The sequence below is a fragment of the Orcinus orca genome, chromosome 2, assembly GCF_937001465.1.
Source record: "Orcinus orca chromosome 2, mOrcOrc1.1, whole genome shotgun sequence".
NCBI classification, from domain to species: domain Eukaryota; kingdom Metazoa; phylum Chordata; class Mammalia; order Artiodactyla; family Delphinidae; genus Orcinus; species Orcinus orca.
In genome coordinates this window covers 99,991,245-100,006,279 of record NC_064560.1, presented here as the reverse complement: position 1 = coordinate 100,006,279, position 15,035 = coordinate 99,991,245, and the positions used below count along the sequence as shown (strand labels likewise).

Genomic DNA, 15,035 nt, shown 5'->3' with positions numbered 1-15,035 from the left:
TGCCTAGGAATTGATGACTAATCATGACAGTAAGATACCCTGTGGAAACGTGATGAGTCACTGGCAGCACTTGAAGCATATCTCTGGGAACTGTTCCTGATTTCTTGTAGCCAAGGACTTCATTTGCTGAGCTCAGAAAGCTTTTGTGAAATGACTGTGTGACATGGAGCAAACACCAGCTGCTATAGAGAGTCTTTGGCCACTTCGATCTAAGTGATGCCCCAGTCCTGCCTGATACTGGGAATAAGGACAGTGCCTCTGGCTATCCCATTGTCAGAAGCACAGGGACCCAGAGAAAGAGAGCTGCCGTGCTAATGGCTCACCTTCCCAAACTGTGCCCTTAGTTTACTGCAATCAGCCAATTCAGTTCATAGCTTGGTTGGTCTCCCTTAGGAGCCCAGCATGAGCACCCCTCATCAAGCCCAACCAACACCCGAAGCAGCTGTAGGATGCTGGCACAGAGTCTACTATGCCCACCCTCTTACCCACAGAGGAGAAGACCCTTGTCAAACTTGAAGGAGCCAGCAATGGTCTGTGTCTGTCTAGCTGTTCAAAACCAACTTAAATCTTTACTTCTTTTTGCTTCCAAGCATAATGCAAACAGAGGAAAAAGCTTTTCCATTCTACTGGAACTACTAAACTCATAAAATGCATTATTGGTTCCGGAGTATCCAGTCACAAAAAAGATAGCTCTGGTTTTGTTTGTTTGTTCTTTCATTGTTCCACAAACCGGCAGCTGTAATTCTGATGGGGAGAATAAAAGGGCCAGCACAGATCAGGAAACATAAAAATAAGTGTAAAAGGAGTTCTCATCTCTTTGCTCCCTAGCTCTTCACATTAGACTCTGGGAATGAGAGAGTATCAGAGTTTACAGGGACCCAGAAGTCCTTAGATCCAATCTACATAGATTAGACATGTGGCCTCAGACAAGGAATCTCAGAGTCTCAGTTTTCTCACTTGTAAAATGGAGGAACTAATTTTTGTCTCATTTGTTACAAAAATCAAATGAGCTCTGATTGTGCCAAGCACATTCCATGTAATAACATTTCATCCTCACTTCCATTTTACAGATGAGAAAACTGAGGCAAAGAGCGGTTACATTATTTACACAAGGTCACACAACTAGTCAGAGGCAGACCCCATGCAGAGGTTAATCTGAAAAGGTTAATCGATTCAGGCATGATGATCTTGGATGAATAAATACCTGCTTGAAATGCTTGAAACATTCTTTCAGATAATCTAAAACATCATCTGCAATCTTGTGTTCACCTTTCATTTGTTTACTTGTCTTAAAAAACAGATAAGGAAACAGATAAGGAAAAGGTTAGACTCCAGGCCAACCCCTTTTCAAATAAGGACATGTTCCAAGCCAGCTCAAAGAAGTGTCCCTACTTGTTTTTGTTGCCAAAAACGCGGCCTCTGTGCACCAGTGCTGAATCGAATCTCGGAGACAGAGTTTGGGGTAAAGTAGAAAAGAATAGCTTCATTGCTTTGGCAAGCAAAGGTGGACACAGCAGGCTCCTGCCCTTGAAAACTGTGTGTCCCCCACCCGGGAGGTTTTAGTGAGGAGTTTTATAGCAATAGTTCAAGTGTGAGGTTGCTGATAAATTAGGGTGTGTGAGGGGCCTGCACTCCTTAATCTGGTCTCAGATAATCTCTTGATGAACTTCTCTGGTTCCTTTAATCTGGCCTCTCAGGTGGTCTTCTCTGGAATGAAGAATGGGAGGGGGGGTTAGTTCTATAAAGAACTTAAAGATATTGTTATGTGTATCCCTGAGGCAGAACCATGACCTGCCCCCAAGGCTGCACTATTGTTTCTTGACGGCTCCTCCCTTGTCTCGGCATCCCCTCCCTTCCCTGATTAGCAACTGTTTGAATCTGCCCTTTGCAACTCAGGGAAGGTCATGGAAGCTGGAGTCTGTTCCCTACAAACAAGGAATGGGGGACACAGAAAGGCTTTCATGTCCAGGAGCCCCACAGGGTCCTGCTCAGTTTCATTCCCATGTAGTACAAGAATGTCCACACAGATCGATCTGTGCCCCATTAAAGCTTGGTCATTTTCCTGGTGGCAGTCTGGCCCCAAGCAGGTGTAGGAGAGGGTAGTCATTTTCCAATGACGTGATCCTACAAACTTTATAAATTTCATCTTGGCAGTGGAATAAGAATGAGGAAAGAAAGCTCAGTGCAGGCCTGAGGAAAGCCAGGGATTGACGGCATATGGTTTAGAAAACTGACCCTGGATTCAGGTGGCCTTGATTTCCTCTCCCTCAGCCTTTTACTGATAAAATATGGTTTTGTTCTAGTTCTTAATCTCTTAAATCTCAACTGTAAAATGAGGGAAATAATAGTACCAATCCAAAACGTACTGTTTCAATTATTCTTTCCTCGGAATTCTGCCAAGAGGCTACAATTCTCAGGTATCCCCAGTTTCTGATGATGAAAGCAAGAAAATCTGATTTGGAATATAAAGCCCTGTGTCTCCCATCATCAGAGATTTTCACCTTGATCCCACGCCTTCTCCCTCCTCTTGCTCTCTTTATCTATGTAAAATATTTTTTCTTCTGATTAACTTTCTTATCGCCATTACACTAAAAGGAAAGGTTACGTTCAGGTCATTAAAGTCCAGCCTCTTGAAATCTCTATTTCTTCAAGAAGCTCTTCAAATGAAAAGGAAGCAAGTACAGGGCAATTTTTAGGGATCTAACTGTAAGACCATTATTATTTTAGATTGAGGATTGCAGACAAGAGAAAGCACTGGGCCCTACCACTGTGCACAATGCTGCTAACTCGCTGGAGGCTTCAGGCTCCGTGGGATCAGGCCATGGGAAATGAAGTGTCCTCCATCACCTGCTGGGCTTTCTGGGGTGTGGAAATGACTAAAGATCCCACTGATGGATCTACTGATTCCAATGTATTGATGGGATCAACTACCTTATAATCAGGTCCCAAAGGCCTGGGGGCCATTGCATCCCTCTAAGGCAGAGCCTTCACACATTTTTAATGAAGCACTTTTGTCAGTTTGAAAAAAATTTTGAGTGCCCCTCCAAAATACATGGACATTTACCTGTTTATAAAGTATATAGCACTAATACATAGTACTGTATACAAGTGATACAGTATAAATATATTATAAGCATTATATATACACAAAATTTTCAAAGGTGATATCTTCATTGGTTTGGGAGGCTATAATAGAATACCATAGACTGGGTGGCTTACAAACAACAGAAATTTATTTCTCATGGTTCTGGAGGCTGGGAAGTCCAAGATCAAGGCACCAGCAGATTTGGTGTCTGATGAAGGCCTCACAGATGGCCATATTCTCATTGTAACGTCACATGGAGGAAGGGGCTAGGGAACTGTCTGGGGTTCATTTCATATGGACACTGATCCCATTCATGAGGCCTCTGCCATCATGATCTCATCACCTACCAAATGCCCTATCCATTTACCATCACCCTGGGGGCTAGGTTTCATATACTAATTTGTGGGGGACACAAACATTCAGCCTAGAGCAGGTGACACAAGAAAAATCAGAAAGATCTATTATTTTCTTCTTGTGCCCCAACAGATGTCTCAAGCACCACTCTGAGGAAATGGTTCTCAAACTTTGGGTGACCAAGAATAATCTGAAGAGTTTGTTTAAAATTAAGGTTGTCCAGGCTCCAGCCCTGGAAGTTCTCATTCACTTGGTCATGGGAAGAGCCTATAATTCTTTTCCTGAACTCTCAGGCTGACTCTGAGTCCAACCCTCAATCAGATTTTGGAACCACTGATCCAGACCCTTCTGTTTTCCTCCCCTTTTAATTTTCCACTAAATTTTAATCCTGTGATCGTGCTGTTATCTACCTCCTGGACCCCCTACATGAATTAAAAACAATAAAAATGGTAAGAATAGCTGCCATTTATTATTTCCTGCTTGGCAGGATTGCTAAGGACTTACCTCTTTACATTATCTCCTTTAATCTCATCAGGTAGATATACTTAGTCCCACTACACAGATGGAAAAATCTAAAGCTCAGAACACTAATGACTTGCCCCAGGTCACCCAGTTAGGAAGTGATAGGCCAGGGACCTTAACTTAGATCTGTCTGATTCCAAAGCCTGGACTCTTGACCACTAAGCATACTGCCTCAAAATAAGTCACTGTAATTTACTGAACTTCTACCATGAACCAGGCACTTGGCTGGGCACTTCACATATAAATCCGTAATACTAATGATATACCTGTGTTTGTAGAAGTGTGAATCTCAGTCCGCAAATTCTGATGTGGAAGAAATACCTTTATTTTCTGTAACCCACCTGAGTTATGACTCCAAACTCCTATTATTTAGGCCCTCCTAGATTCTTTCTTACCCCGCCCCACCCACACTTCTGGATCTGACACAATACCCAGAAATGGGGTTAGGGGTAAGCACCTGATCATCTGACATCAGTCCACATAGGTGACCACTAAGGGGCCACTCCTCCCCATCTTCATGACCTGTTGGCACCGGAGGCTTACTGCTACTCACACCGCATGGCAGGCACAGGGACATCTTTTGTCCCCCTGCTGACACACTCACAGCCATTTTTTCTTTGGGTTCTTACCACTTTCTGGAAACAAGGGACTGTCCCCTCTGCCCTCATAGACAAATCTCCCTCTCTCCCCACCCACTTAGAAAGCCCAAGACACTCTCTTTCTAGTGCTGGGATGGTAGGGGTACTCTTTCTCCCTTCACATCCCTTTGAAACATTTTTAGCCTTTTACTTGCCATTGTTGGTTAGAATTCACTTACTCTAGGTCCTAAGTTTCAGGAAGACAAAAGGTTTATAGTCTTCTCTCTACTTTACTCTTCTTAAGTGGAAGGGAGAGGGTGAGGGAAGAGGTTGGGAGAAATATATTGTTGATACCTCAAAGTATTATCCCCCGCCCATGTTCTCTTATTTTACAGGTGAGGAGATGGAACTCATTAAGGTTAAGGAACATTTTGCCAGCTAGTTGATAATAGACCCAGTATCCCAGAGGCACTTGGATTCACTGGTTTCTTGGTGAGTTAATCTGTAGAGTGAGGCCAGGGGTGGAGTTGGTACCTGGCAGTACCCAAAGGATAAGAGATGAGGTGGGCCCAGGGGAGAGGAGCCAGGTAGATAGTCAGCTGGTTTTAGGTTCCAACTTTCTGGGAAATAAGAAGTAAAGTGGAACCTTCAGATCCTGCTTAACTATGCAGGTAGGATGGAGCCAGCCAAGAAGCCAGCACAGAAACCTCTGCTCAGAAATCATGCATTTGACTAGATGGTCTCCAAGGTATAGTCCTCTGGAAGCTGGTGCAGCCACAAGACACTACAGAGTTAAGCTTTGGCCTAGGATCAGTCTGTCCAAACTGCCGGTGGTTTCAGAAGGTCCTATCAGTTCGTTTCATCCGGGCAATGATCACCAAGTAATCTAACTGCCTACCCAACATTTCCCCTTGGATGTCTAAGAGGCATCTCAGACTCCACCTGGGCAAAACTGAATTTTTGATTTTCCATCACCAAACCTGCTCCACTCACATCCTTTCCTATCTCAGCTGCTAGCAACACCATTGTCCCACTTGCTCAAGCCAAAGTCCTTGAAGTTATCTTCAACTCCTCTCTTTCTCTGCATCCCAGTAGTCAGGAAATCCTGTTGTATCTACCTTCAAAATATATCCACCACCCATCCATCAGTCCCCAATTCCACTGTTACTGTGCTGAACCAAGGCACCATCACCTCTTGCTGGATCACTGTAATAGCCTCTTAGCAGATCTACCCACTTGCACCCTTGTTTGCTAATAATTTGCTCCTAGTCTTAGAAACTAAAATGATCTTTTACAAATATTATACAAATCATATCACTCTTCTGCTCAGAATGGTTCCCCATGTCTCATACTATAAAAGCCAAAGTCCCTAATCACTGGCCTCCTTGCTGTTCCTGGGACATTCCAGGCATGCTCCTACCTCAGGGCCTTTGCACTGGCTGTTCTGGCTACCTGATGCTCTCCTCAACATGTCCACAGGGGCAACTTCCTCAAACCCTTGCTCAAAGTTCAGCTTCCCAACAAGGCTCACCTTGACCATTCTATTTAAAATCACTACCTTCCCCAACCCCCTTAACTCAGCCATACTTTTCCTTTTCCCATAGCTCTGATTACATTCTACCAATCTACATAAATCTCTTATTTATTATGTCTATTGCCTGTTATCTGACTCCTCCCATCTCCTGTGGTACATAAGCTCCACAAGGACTGGAATCTTTGTCTGTTCTCTTCACTTGCATATCTCAAGTACCTAGAGCAGTGCCTGGAATATAATAGATATTTTTTAAAAGTTTGAAAAATGAATAAAGTTTAAATAAAACTAGAAACCCAAGGAATATTACAAGAGCCACACCTGAATTTCCCCTGTCTGGTTTTGCCAAGTGGCCTTACTTCTCAGTCGTCTACCCAGTTAGAGCATCCATTAACACAGAGGAGGAAAGAGTGTGTTTACTCTAGGGCCATCTTTCAATGGGGCCCCCAGCAAAGGCATCCAGTTCTGCATCTTTGCTCCTCCATCAGCTCCTTCTTAGACTGAGGATAGAGGTTTTCTGCCCCTTTCAGCTATAGAAATGTCGCCCATCACTCTTTGACCACAGGCACCAGCAATTTTGCTAAACTCAATAGAAAACAGACCACCTGGGGCTCTCCACATAGCAGAGTCCTTTCCTTTCTCTTGGGGTTTAGCCTGCAATTTGAAATACCACTGCCAGGAGCCTGCATCCCCTTTGCATACTGCCAGAGAGAGACTTAGGCAACCATGTGGGAGTCACCTACTCCTGACCTTTGACAGTACTTCCAAACACAACACATTAACTTTAAATTGATTAATTTAGAACTGTGACCTTGGCCCAAGAAGGTAAGAGTACATGACAAGATATTTTATTTTCAAAATGTATCAGGATAAAAAATACTTTTGTAAATCAACCTTTTTTTTGTATGAGATAGAGTTAGATTTGGGTTCAGTGTAGGAAGGAAAGTGTCTGAACACTAGAAAACATGTTTAAAAGGTTAATTATTAATGGGCAGTCTTCTCTAACAAAGTATCAATAGGCAATCTGCTCTCTTTAGCTTCAGAAATTAGCAAGAAGACCTCGGTCCGGGTGAGACAGGAGAAATGGAAAATTCCCTGTGTGTCTCTATTTTCTTGGTTTTGTGCATCTTTATCCAATCAAGTGCCCATGGACAAAGCCTGGGACTAGGTAAGAGCCTGCCTTTTCTCCGGAAATGGGCATGGATTTTCTTTTTTAAATGTACATCACAATGAATCCAAGTGTTCTTGGCTATGTGGAACAGAACTTGCTTCACAGCATACGAGGTGTTCTGTTAGTGGCATCGAAGGTCACAAGGACGTGTAGCTGTTTGTAGGCAGAACTGAAAGTTTAGGAAGCCACTCTGGGAGTAGAAGTCTTCTCAAAGTGCTTGCAACTAGCAATGAAGTCTCTCACATATCCTATTAAGAAATAGTCAGGATAAGACTTCTCTGGTGGCAAATAATCTGAAGGAGTTTCAGATCTTCCTGAGAGTTAATTTGGCATCTAATTTGCAGTTGAGGAGAACAGCTTGCAATGAAATGCTTCATCTTGCTGAGGGTTGTCTAATTGCTGGCTTTCTCAGAAGACAGGAATTTGTAGAATCCTCTTTCCAGTCAGGTTGAAAACAGAGCTATCATTGCACATTTTCTAGACTTCACTTTTTCTGCCAGAGTTTTACTCTGAGACTGAGGAATTCAACAGCAGTCACACCTGTTTGGTCTGTAAATTCACACACTAGGTTGATGCCCAAAGAGATCCAAATGCTTGATCAGGTAGGTGGATTCCAGGTTCCTGGCTAAACAGTGCATTGGATCAATAAACGATGGATATGAAGTGAACTGAACACTTTGGGCAAATGACACTGGCCTTTGGGACTTTGTTTTTGTGCTGGTTACTTGTCAGGACCTAGAAACTCTAAGGTAGAGGCTTAGATTTTTCTTTCCTCAAAGACTGCTTGGAGGGAGCTCCGAAAAGAATTAGGAAATTACTACCCAAAGATTGCCTGAAAATTCCAGAACATTTTTTTCTCCTTTAAGAAAAAAGGCTGTTCTTTACGTTTAATTATTATTTTGTATACTAGGTCAGTTAATAACTTATTAGCAGTATTAATTATTACCATTCACTGAGCAATTTGTGTGTCAACCACAAGGTTAATTATTTTGCATACATCATCTCACTTATCAAGCTGAGTCCAAAAATGATAATAATAATTTAGAGCCATCCGGGCAGAATTGCTGATGATTTTTATTCCGTGTTCACAGGGATATTGGTAAAGGGCCTTTCCTGCCCTTTGGCCCAGAATGTTGTTTTTGTTAATTTTTTACTGAAGTATAATATATATCTAAAAAAGTGCCTATATCGTAAGTGCTCAATGAATTTTCACAATCTGAGCCAGCATCCCAGAAACCTCCCTTGCACACCTCTTGAGCCTTAACATAGATTATTTTGCTTTTGGGGGAAGCTTTTCGATAATGGACACATACAGTATATGCTCTTTTGCTTCTGTCTTCTTTCACTAAACATGATGTTGGTGAGATTCAACCATGCATTTGCATGAGGTGTGACTCATCATTCTGTTCACTGTAGCATTCCGTCGTATGAATATACCACCCTTGGTTTATCCATTCTACTACTGACTGGCCCAGTCGATGTTTCAGTAGAGACTTGGGGGTTGGAAGCCATTAGAGCCGAGGTGAAGGATAAAAGGCAGGATGGCCTCCCCGGGGGTTGCTGAGTATCGTCCACATTTCCCTCACCAAATCCTGTGCTGGTCAGCTACTGCTTTCCCAGGGTCCTGGTTTGTCCAAAAGCTGAGGGAAGTGGCCACTATTAGCAGGAAGGTTCTTCAAGGGAAAGGATCAGAGTCAGGAGGCCTCTTGTTCCTTTGAGAGCAGAATGTCTTGGCAGAATTTCTTCTGCAGGGAGTCAGCCAAGATCTGTGTGCATGAGGCTGGTGGGACATCCGCCTGGGGCATTGCAAGGAGGCAAGCATCCCACAGTAGAGCCCTGAAAGGTTGAGTATCTATACCTTGTAGGATGGTTTTCCAAACTGCCCCCCAGGGGAGATTTTGGTTGCCACAACTGGGGAGAGAGTGCTGTTGGCATATGGGGGTAGAAGCCAGGGACGCTGCTAAACATCCTACAATGGACAGAACAGCCCCACAGCAGTGAATTATTCAGGACGAAGTGTCAATAGTGACAAGGTGGAGAACACTTGGTCTGTACCAAGCTTCAACTGTCACTAGTCAGGGGCCAGGAGGAACTCCCATAGGACCCTTCCTCCTTAACCCCAATCCTCCCAGCTTACCTTTTATTATTATTAATGACATTGCTAATGGACCGACTAATATATTGTGTACCCTGTATATGCCAGACACTGTGCAAACATTTTATCCCACCCTCACCTTGTGGTTGAGTCAGCCAGCTGAAAATTGACTTGCTGGAGGTCCCATGATTGCTCAGGGCAGAGCCACGAGAGGCACCTAGAGGTTGATCTGTCTGCCTAAGGCTACAGGTTTCTGGCCGTTCTGCTCACACCCAGTGGGTTAACAGCCAGAGATCCCTAGAAATACATTCTGCTGGGTTCCTCTCACAGGAGAGGACTATTTGAATAATTCCTGCCTACCAGCACCAAGGGAAACAAGATATGGTGATCCTCCTGAAGACCCCAGGACACAGAGCTACCATCGTTCTCATCCCCAGACCTCCCTGCCTGAGGCCCAGTCCGCCCCACTGGCGTGGCCAGGAGGATCAATACTGCTTAAATGGGAGCTGCTACTCCTAGACCCTGGCAGCCCCACCTTCCAGCGGTATCCGCGACCACTGCCTAAGGTGCCTGCCCCCTCCCTGCAATTCCAGCCACAGAGTCCACATCCTAGAAGCAACTGAAGCCCAGCCGTCAGTCACTCATTCATTTAACAAGTAAGTGTGCATAGGCATCTGCCATATATAAGGCAGTGCTTTTAATACAACAGTTCTCAAACTTCCTGGTCCCAGGACACCATTACATTCTCCAAAATTATTCAGAATTCCGAAGAGCTCTTTTTTTTTTATATTATTTATTTTACTTATGTATTTTGGCTGCGCCAGGTCTTAGTTGAGGCACGCGGGATCTTTGTTGCGGCACGCAGGCTTCTTAGTTGTGGCATGAGAACTCTTAGTTGCAGCATGCATGCGGGATCTAGTTCCCTGACCAGGGATAGGACCCAGGCCCCCTGCAATGGGAACGTGAAGTCTTACCTACTGGACCACCAGGGAGATCCCCCAAAGAGCTCTTTTTTACGTGGAACACAGGTATCAATATTTACCATATTAGAGACTAAAACTGAGAAATTTTTTTTTAATTTTAATGCTTTTAAAAATAACAAAGTCATCATGTAATATGATATTATGAGGAATAACTTGTATTTTCCAAACAACAACAAAAAAAGTGAGTCAGAAGAGTGACATTGGTTCACAAAGAAATTTCGCTAATTTTGTAATGTCTGGTTTAATAGAAGCAGCTGGATTTTTTCATCTGTTTCTGTATTGAATCTGTTGTGATATGTTGCTTTGTCCAGAGTACATGAAGAAAACTGGACTCACATATAGGAAAAGGGAGGACATCCTCAGAGGTCCTGCCAAGGCCCACACTCAGAACTGCTGTTATTTGTGCAGCAGACACTGTACAACTGCAGACCGCACAGTAGCCCCTGCTCTCCATGAGCTTACTGTCGAATCGGGTGGACCAAGGGTAGGGAGATGGGAGCTGCCTGCACTGCCAGCAGCAATAAGGGGGCCATCATCCATAGAGAATGCAAAATAATAATAGAACTTACTAAAAGTTGGTCTTCCTTTCATCATCACAATTCTATATAATGCCAGGGATAAAACTAAAGCCCCTCCCCCTCAAAATAGTTTTTTGGTCAAATTTGTAAACAACTGCTGTGGTTACTGTTGAGTTTTATTAATATATATGTAAACTTCAAATAATCACAGTTTTATATTACTTCTCCTTGAATAAATGTTCTCTGTTGATGTCAATTTAGAGACCTCCCAGTTTTGCAGTTGGTCCCTGATGCTCGTGGACTGTGACATGTGCTCATTGCAAGTGTCTAATGGTTCAGAATCCTCCCAGCTCACTTTGGTCATCTCATGTCTCCAAATCCCGTGGTACTTATTGCCTGTTCTTGCATTTAAACAGCAGATTTGAAATTTAAAATGATAGCGTAGTGATTATAAAGACAAAGATACAGAACCCGAGAACTTCAATTCTCCTATCCCGTGTGACCACTTAGAGTTTTGTGTTTAAAATGTAAAACAGTAAAACAGATTTTACAGTGAACTGTGAAGTATAATATTTTGTTTGGTAAGTAAAAATTTTGTTTCTTCCAGGAAATATCTTTAATGCACTTGCGTATCTTTAAAGTGGAAATGTATTCTTCTTTTTTAAATTGTTCATTGCTTTAAAATAAATAACAAATCAAGAAAATAGTGATTATTGCTGATTTTTGCATGTATATAACTGAAAATAGCTTTGTCTTATAGAGCAAAGTGGTATTAAAATGATCCATTCTGGTTTTCAAATATATAAGGTATACCACTGAGTCTAATAAAGGAGATAAGATGGATATATAAAATTTTTTCAACTAAACCATAAAATATGCCAAGTACCACTGGAGAGGAGTGCATGGAGTGAGTGTTTCTGTCCCCCCAAAATTCATATGTTGAAATCCTAACCCTCAATAGCATGGCATCTTAGGAGGTGGGGACTTTGGGTGGTGATTCAGTCATGAGGGTGGAGCCCTCATGAATGGGATTAATGTCTTTATAAAAGGGACCCCAAAGAGCTCACTCACTCTCTGTTCACCATGTGAGGAAACCTGGAAGAGGGTTTTCACCAGAACCCCAACATGCTGGCACCCTGATCTCAGACTTCCAGCCTCCAGAACTGTGAGAAAAATTTCTGTTGGTTACAAGCCACCCAGTCTATTGTAATTTGTTACAACAGCCTGAGTTGACTAAGACAAGGTGCAGGTAGAGATGGAGAAAAGTTTACTTCCAAGTACGTAGAGGAAAGGCTGCTGGGAGGAAGCAGCATTTGAGCCGAGTCTTGCAGGATGGAATCTGGACAAAAGTGAAGGAGGCTTTCCTTGTGCATAAGAAAAGGCACAGAGCCAATAAAGTACATATGTTTTCCAAGTCCAAACACCTTCCAAAAACAGGCCTTCCAGGAAGGAGAAGAAGAAAAAAAAAAAAAAATAGGAAGGAGTTGATAGCAATACTACATCACAACTGCAATAAACCGAAAACACCTTGAATGCCCAACAATAAACCATCAAGGATGGAGGGTCCAGGTATTACTAATTCCTCCTTTAAACAAGCATTGTTTTGAATACCTACTACTAGAAGTTCTAGGAACTTTTGGGAACAATGATGATGAGATTCAGAAATAAAAGGCTTAATGCTGACCCTTAGGCACTCATAGTGCAATACAAGTGTTCTTAGCCTAGCCCAGGGATGGGTTTCAGAGAGGCTGGATGCCTCTTAGGATGGTACCCAAGGCTGTATGAATGTGCATTTGAGGGCAGGAGAGAAGTCATAACTTCTGGCAAATTATCAAAGGGACCTGTGACCTCCAAAAGGTTACATAACAACTGGTCTTGTAGCTTTTAAAAAATAAGTATGAGGAAATTTTAAAGGCAGTAAAGTGGGGGAGAAAAAGAGGACTAAATAACCTACATATTGAATCACAACTATGATAAAACTACATTCATGTATATTGCTAGGGATTTGAAATATATGTAAAGATCTATAAAGAGTATTAAGGCCATGGGGAGAGAGAGAGAGAGAGAGAGAGAGAGAGACTGAGACTCTGAGAGAATGTGTGTGTATGTGTTTTAAGTGTTTAAATGTGAAAGAAAAAAAAAGTTTTTTTTAAAAACCTGGTAAGCTGCAGTTAGATTGGTCCCGGATTTGTTGTCCCTAGAGGGGCCACCTCCCACCATCCTCATAGGCTTAGCCAAGCCCAGAATTACAGCCCCAGCGGGACCTGAAAATTCCTAACAGGCCTCCACAACTGTAGGGAAGGTGGTTCATGAGTACTACTTGAGGTAGTATCCAGAGATGGAACTCATTCACCTGGGCGAGTACATGAAAGCAGAATCGGCAGAAAGCCAGCCCCAGAATTCTCGTGAAATTCTACATGCTCTCCGCTAGAGACCCTCCCACCCACTGCCATACTTCCTGGCCCTATGGCTGAGCCATTCTGGAGTCCTCCTGAGGGCATCGTACCCAGAGAGGACAAGCCTGAGGTGAGAGGACAGCAGCCTATCTCCCACCCTGCTTGCCTTTCACAAGGGACCCAGGACCTGAACCCATATTTAATTGTGGGCCAGGTGAGCAAGATCCCCACCACCACATTCTCGCTGCCCTGTTTTCCACACCAGCTGCCACAATGCTACAAGGCATGCGGCGTCCTTGCAGGCGAGTCAGCAGGGAGAAGGGAAGGAGAGGCAGGGCTGGGCCAGAGCCTTGCCCGATTTTAGGTATGGTCCACAAGACACAGCTGAGCAGTCCCAGTTACATTCTCCAAGGGGATGTGACCACCTTGACCTCAGCCTGGGGTGTGCGCCTGATATCCATGGGGCCCAGCAATTCTCATGGCCAGAAGGGTGGCCGTACACTGGTTCCCAGGAGAGTGTTCATTTTAGAGCGGGGCCCTGTCAGCCAGGGATCAGAGTCCAGCCCACTAGGGAAGGGGGCTGGCCAGGAGCAGGCAGAACATCTGGACCCCTGCCAAACAAGCTGAGGATCATGGCCAGACTTCAGCCCCAAGGTGAAAACTAGAAAAATGGGTCAGAGCCCAGCCAGTCCTGCAGGGAGTGGGGTTACTATGTTAAGGTAGACAGCAGGTGCACCCAGCTGCTGACAATCAGGCACCTAGCTTAGGGCAAGGAGACAAACTCGAGTCATTCCCACACTGGAAGATTCAGGGTGCAGCTACGCTTCTCAAGAGAAGGTGTAATTCGTAGGCATTGCCACAAGGCAGCGCAGTGACGCCTTAGCTGCTTCCAGGGTTTCAGGAGAGGATTCAGGTATGGGAAAAACCAAGTTTCTGGATGACTCTGGAAAACTCATGACTATTGGTTAACGTCACTCTCCTCTCTGCTTATGACTCTATTTCCTGAAACACTCATAGTTGCGATATTTCCACCATGGGATTTGAGGGGAGGGGTAGGAAGAAGTAAAGAGAAGATCAAGTGTATTGAAGGGGAGGCCTCTTTGTCTGTCCCCAGCATTTTCTCCTCCATATATACAGGTTCACCTTCAGGGGCCTGGTAAAGCAGATTTTAACAGCTTTTAGATGGCATGTTGTGGCATTAAAATAGTTCTTATGACGATATAAAGGTGGCAACACTGAATAGTATTTTCGTTCCAAGGCTAAGTGGGACAAAAGTAGTATACCTAACTGTGTGTGTCTTGTGATTACAACTCCATGAAAACGTATATTTAAGGAAAAAAAACTACTAGAAGAAAATGTACAAACATGTTCAGACTTCAGTTGAGTTTATATCTAAATTTTTGTCTCTTCCAACTTTTATGTAATGTTGTACTATGTATATAGTGTTTTGCTTTATGATTTGAGTAATTTAAAAATTCACATCAAAATGATAAAACAAAGGGATTTGACTAGTCAGAGGTTCTCGAACTTTAGTGTGTATGAGAAACTTATTAAAATAAGATTTTATTAAATCTCATTTATTTATAAAATAAATAAATTCTATTAAATTTGTTAAATAAATAAATCTTATTAAAATCAGATTTCTGGGTCCCATCTGCAAGTTTCTAACTCAGTGGGCCTGGGGTGGATCCAGGAATTTGCATTTCTAGAGTTCCCAAGGGCTGCTTCAAGTGCGGGGAGTACACCTTGAGAACCACTAGAAAAACAAAAATAGACAGTTAATGGCAAAACATTAACCTGAC

At 43.2% G+C, this 15,035-nt stretch overlaps 1 protein-coding gene across 1 annotated transcript in view; it reads left to right on the top strand.

Annotated features, from left to right (window-relative positions):
• The first annotated feature begins 4,950 nt into the window (after window positions 1-4,950).
• Window positions 4,951-15,035, top strand: part of LIPC (lipase C, hepatic type) — a 161,091-nt gene continuing 151,006 nt past the window's right edge. The window contains exons 1-2 of the mRNA XM_004274675.3: window positions 4,951-5,031; window positions 7,108-7,238. Coding sequence (XP_004274723.1) covers window positions 7,154-7,238 — 85 coding nt within the window. The 5' untranslated portion in view covers window positions 4,951-5,031; window positions 7,108-7,153. The remainder of the gene's footprint in view (window positions 5,032-7,107; window positions 7,239-15,035) is intronic.